This window comes from Mus pahari, chromosome 8 (genome assembly GCF_900095145.1).
Source record: "Mus pahari chromosome 8, PAHARI_EIJ_v1.1, whole genome shotgun sequence".
NCBI classification, from domain to species: Eukaryota; Metazoa; Chordata; class Mammalia; order Rodentia; family Muridae; genus Mus; species Mus pahari.
Window position 1 is genome coordinate 5,331,063 of NC_034597.1, and position 4,910 is coordinate 5,335,972.

Genomic DNA, 4,910 nt, shown 5'->3' on the forward strand with positions numbered 1-4,910 from the left:
CCCCTCCCGCTCCACTCCCCCTCCACTTCCAGACATGAAAATTAAAATGCCTCATAACACTATCAATAGAGCAAAGAAGGATTCAAGTCTCCTTGAGAATAGACTCCTCCGAAGTAAGGTGGATAGATTGCCTTGCTGTGCCAAAGGAACTATTCAAAGTTATGAATCCCTTTCCTCAAGTAAAAAAGATCTGGAGACTACTTGAGTTTCATAGTCAATATGTACTTAAATAGATGCTTCATCAAACTCTTCCAGCGTGTTTCTTATAATAAGATGGAACTAGTTTTTATTCTCTTGACCAGAAAGAAAATATGGCAGTGTTGATGTCATCTGTCTTTCTTCCCAACCTAGCTCGTAGGGAACCTAGTGTTATTCCCATGTGTGAATAGAGAGGTTCTAACCCCAAAGTCTTCAAAATATTTAGCAATGCAAATGCAATATACAACACACATTTTTTTGTTTGTTTTGGTGATGCAGCTGTTGGAAATGTATACATCTGTGGCATGTGAAAAGCGACCTCTGACAATACGCCATTGTTGTATGGGCTATTACGCCTTTGTCTGACAGTTCCACACAAGGTTTGGAGAACTGGAAAAATATGTTACCATGCTAGCCTGAAGTGTGAACGTGAAGAGAAATCTGAGGGGATAGATACAGTTTCGTATTGTATTAGTACCAAGTTCTCAGCTCAAGTGATCTTCAAATGGGCAATAAAGCACATAAACCTTTCTCTGGGTGGAGCTTCAAATATAGAGATGAACGTATGCAAGTTACCTATGGCTGGGTATGCTATCCATACAGAAGCGGAGCAAGTCGGGGGTGTAGCTTAAATCATATACAGGAAACAGTGCAACCCAGGAGCAGAAACGAAACTCAATTGATAGTATTCTGACAATTACCATCACTAAATATAAGCATGAGACATTATACCCAGTAAGCTCATTGACAATTATGCAAAGACCAAAGACGATATTTTAAAATGCAGAGACAATGAGCTCAAACCATCCTAAAGCAGAATCTTGCTTTCCCTACACTGTAGGAAATCGTTTTCATCAGCTAAGGTTAATTGTAACAGCAAAAACAACAAAAACCTCAATATCTCAGTTTAGAGTCCCCAAAGCATTTCTCATTCAGCTTCATATTCACCAAGGTTCACCTGCAGATCTGGTCTATACCAACCTTGTGTGTGAACGCAGGCTGTCAACGATGCCTCTATATAAGTCCGCCCTGCCCTGCTTTTGGAAATGCTAGGGATCAAAGCCAAGCCCCTGAATATGCCAGGCAAATGTTCTACCACCTGGCTGTAGCCCCAATCTCTGTGAAGAAATTATACTCATCATCATCACTTGGTGTTAGGGAATAAGATAGACAATAGACAATATAAAGTTCCCTAAACTTCTCCCTAGAACTTATCCTCAGAAACACATACATTGTCTCTGGACGTTACATGATTACTCCTGGTCCAAGTGACACTCTGGACATCCACAAGAATGGATGGCCAGAACTATGGTCTAGACCTTTACATGCTCGCAGCTGCTTTAGGGAAGATGTAATTATTGAGAGAATTAAAAGTATGATGTATATCCTATCCAGGCTAGAAAATACGCTAGAATCCTCATAGCAAGTAGCTACAGTAGATACTCAGTATCATGTGTTCTGTTTCCTAGCTGAAGAGAGACAGGCTCACCTACCTGTTCATAGCCATGCAGTTCAGGACACTATAGTACTACGTACTTGATTATGCTTCTCCCTCCCATACACAGAGTAGTTCCAGAATGGCTTCTTCTAAAAACAATCATTTCCCACCGTTTTAGACCCTGTCTGCATGGACGAATAGCAGTAGGAATAAGCAGATGGTGCAACTGTTTCGTTGGGGTTCCCACTCTTGAGATTTCTAAATTTTCTTTAATAAAAATCTATTGATACGCTTGGAAGGGTCTCTTCTAAATGCTCCCTTTCTTAACTAGTTTTGTTCTACTGTCTCTTCTTACAGATTTCAAACTATTCCTGTCTATATTTTCCCACTCCTAAATATTAAGCACACCCGTCCCGTATTTCCACAACTCCAAGCTTTTTGGCAAGTCTTTGTAGTAAACAGATGGTCTCTGTGTTGCTGGGAGACCACTTCATATGTAGAACGCAGTCCAAAGGGAGAAGGAAGGGCTGCATAGTGTGCTGGGTATGAGCTTCTCTCTTCCTCTCCCCTCTTCTCCTTCCTCTATGTTTTTTGTGACTCCCATTTTTAATTCAGTTCTGGTTCATTGCCTGCAAGCTGAACAACACTGAGCAGGTCGCCTCCCCTCAGTAAGCTCTAGTTTCCTCATCTCAAGACTGAGAATAATAATGCTATTATCCGTGAGAGTTTTGTGAATATTTAATGAAATGTTAATATTAATAAATTTAATATTAATGTCTGTCAAGCTCTTAGCAAGGTTTTTGTTGTTGTTGTTGTTGTTGTTGTTGACAGAACTAAGTTGCTGCAGTTTATTATTTTCAGCAAAGTTGGCCCATTAAGGGATGAGGGTGATACTATTCATTAAATTCTAAGAGAGTTCGACTCAGGCTGGAGAGGAAACTGCTTGTTACCTATCATTATTCGGAGGGGGTTCACTTACGGGACTAGCATGTAGTTAAGAGACAGGGTGGACTTGAATTACCCTTTACATTCAAGACCAGTTTAGTCCTTGACGTTTTCTAGGGACTTCACACATAGCCATCATGATTACTTACCTGCTTGGTACCTGGCCGGTACCTGATTCTAGTTCCAGCCACTCTATGTGGACACTCTACTTCACACACACACACACACACACACACACACACACACACACACACCCTTTCCTCTTCCCATATCCAGCCCTCTCTCCCACCACCCTTGCTGCTTTCCAGACTACATTCAGTTTCCTCCCCAGTTCCTACTTCCTGAAAGGGAAGTAGCAGTATTTGTCTGGGGCTGGACCCCAGAATCTGAAACTGTCTAGTCACAAGAAGCCTTTCCACGCAGGCTTTGTTTGGATAACTGAATGACTGGAGTGATCGATGGTGTCTTTGTCATAGAAAAGTCACCAGAGGGAATGCGTGTCTCCCCTGACATTGGTGCTCTTTTCTTACCCCTTCTCCTCTTGCAGCCGGCAGCCTTCGTGCTGAGGACATTAGTCCACTGTTGCCAACCAGCAGCCCCAAAGTTTCCCCGGAGCCTGGAGCAGATTGCGCGCCCGCGCGCGGGATCTGGACCAATGTGCGCGGGCTGTGCCTAGCCCACCCGAACGCCCTCCCCCGTGGAGCTTGCGGCTAGCCAATGGCAGCCTGGCCCTGATGGCTTGGCTTTCTCCCCTCCTCTGTTGCTGCTCCCTAGCCCACTCTGCCCCGCCCACCCCTCTCTGGCTCCGCTTGTCTCCCGCACAGCGCACAGCACTGACTGAGCCACAGGGAGCTGAAACCTACAGCCGGCGCTCCCCACCCACCCCGGGTCCCGGGTGAGCCACTCGCCACCCGAAGTGGCTTCTGACCCTGGGGACCGTAGGTCAGAGGAACTTCATTCCTGAAGGGAAGTGGTTCGAGAGAAGACAGAGTACGGGAGAGCCATGGACCCTGTGAGCCAGGTAGAACTGAATAGGACAGGCAGGGTGGCTGGCCTAGGATTGGGAAACGCCAGGGACGTCTACATGACACACTGGACAGGTGTCCCCAGCCCTCGGCTCATACTTTTGCTTTCTCTCCCCTTTCTTGTTCAAACGTAGGTGGCCTCTGCGGGCACCTTTCGGGCATTGAAGGAACCCCTTGCCTTCCTACGAGCTCTGGAGTTGGTGAGTAGCTGGGAGGCATCAAGCTGCCAGGTAGAAAGAGGTCAAGCAGGGCGCTCTCTCCTCGGTTCTGTTCATAGTCAGGGGTTCGGCGTTTCTGGGGCTGCTAGATAGGGTCGAGGTCACATTGGGATTCCAGGTGAAATGTAGATGCATTCATGCAGGAGCTCGAATCACCTCCCTTCGCAGCTTGCTGGCCAGCAGGGTCTGGTAGGGGAAGCAGGGGAGGTGGCAGGGAGAAGGTGAAGCCTCCATGGAACTCTGGCCTCTCTTCTGTATCCTTGTGAACCCTAGACCAGATTGGGTAGGGAACCACCACAGATGGGAGGACTTGACCAAGCTAGAAAAGTTGGTCAGCACTGGGACAGCGTCTGTGCTGTGTGGGGATACTCAGATCTCTCAGACTCATTGCTTGGCTGGAAGCTCCAGCTGGAGGTATCTCCAGGAGGCTTCAGAGAGTGGATAGTAAGTGGGAGGACTTCCCTAGTATAATTTTTCTAATGCCGATACTGGTATTTTTCAGCCAAATCCTTGATAAGCTTTCTCTAGGGTTTGAGCTGTGGGAACTTATATCGCATCTCTGATTTATTTCTGTTTTTAAAAAGCCACCTCAAGAGTCCTATGATAATCGGTCTGCAGACAAGAGCAAGGCACAAACATGGTTACTCACGAGGCCTCATGGAGCAATGCCAATGTTCTTGGCTGGAATGATAGTTATCAGGAGTGAAGCCCGTGGGTCACACATTTCCTTTTGCTGGGAGCTCTAAGGCTAGAGAAGCCATCGAACAGAAAGTTCAAAGCCCGTCATGTAGAATTAATCACAGGCGCTAACGCTGACCAGCTAGGAAATTATGTAAGAGCCTATTCTGTGCTTCAGACTCAGAGACAAGGGTGTGTGTCTGGCTTTCACTACATAAGTGTGATGCATGTTTACATCAGTCTAGAGGTAACCCTGTCTTCCCTGAGAATTGACCTGAACCACAATGCCTGATTGGGTCAGTTTAACCTCTTCAAGAAAGTTTTTAAAGAAGGCTCCAGCTATTGGCTTTCAGTTGGCTATATTGATACAATGTTCTCCCTCTCCCTCTCCCTCTCCCTCTCCCTCTC

The 4,910-nt window shown here is 46.1% G+C and overlaps 1 protein-coding gene across 1 annotated transcript in view; it reads left to right on the forward strand.

The window, feature by feature from the left end:
• Window positions 1-3,379: 3,379 nt before the first annotated feature.
• Window positions 3,380-4,910, forward strand: part of Synpr (synaptoporin) — a 321,344-nt gene continuing 319,813 nt past the window's right edge. Inside the window, exons 1-2 of the mRNA XM_021203508.1 lie at window positions 3,380-3,602; window positions 3,741-3,806. Coding sequence (XP_021059167.1) covers window positions 3,585-3,602; window positions 3,741-3,806 — 84 coding nt within the window. The 5' untranslated portion in view covers window positions 3,380-3,584. The remainder of the gene's footprint in view (window positions 3,603-3,740; window positions 3,807-4,910) is intronic.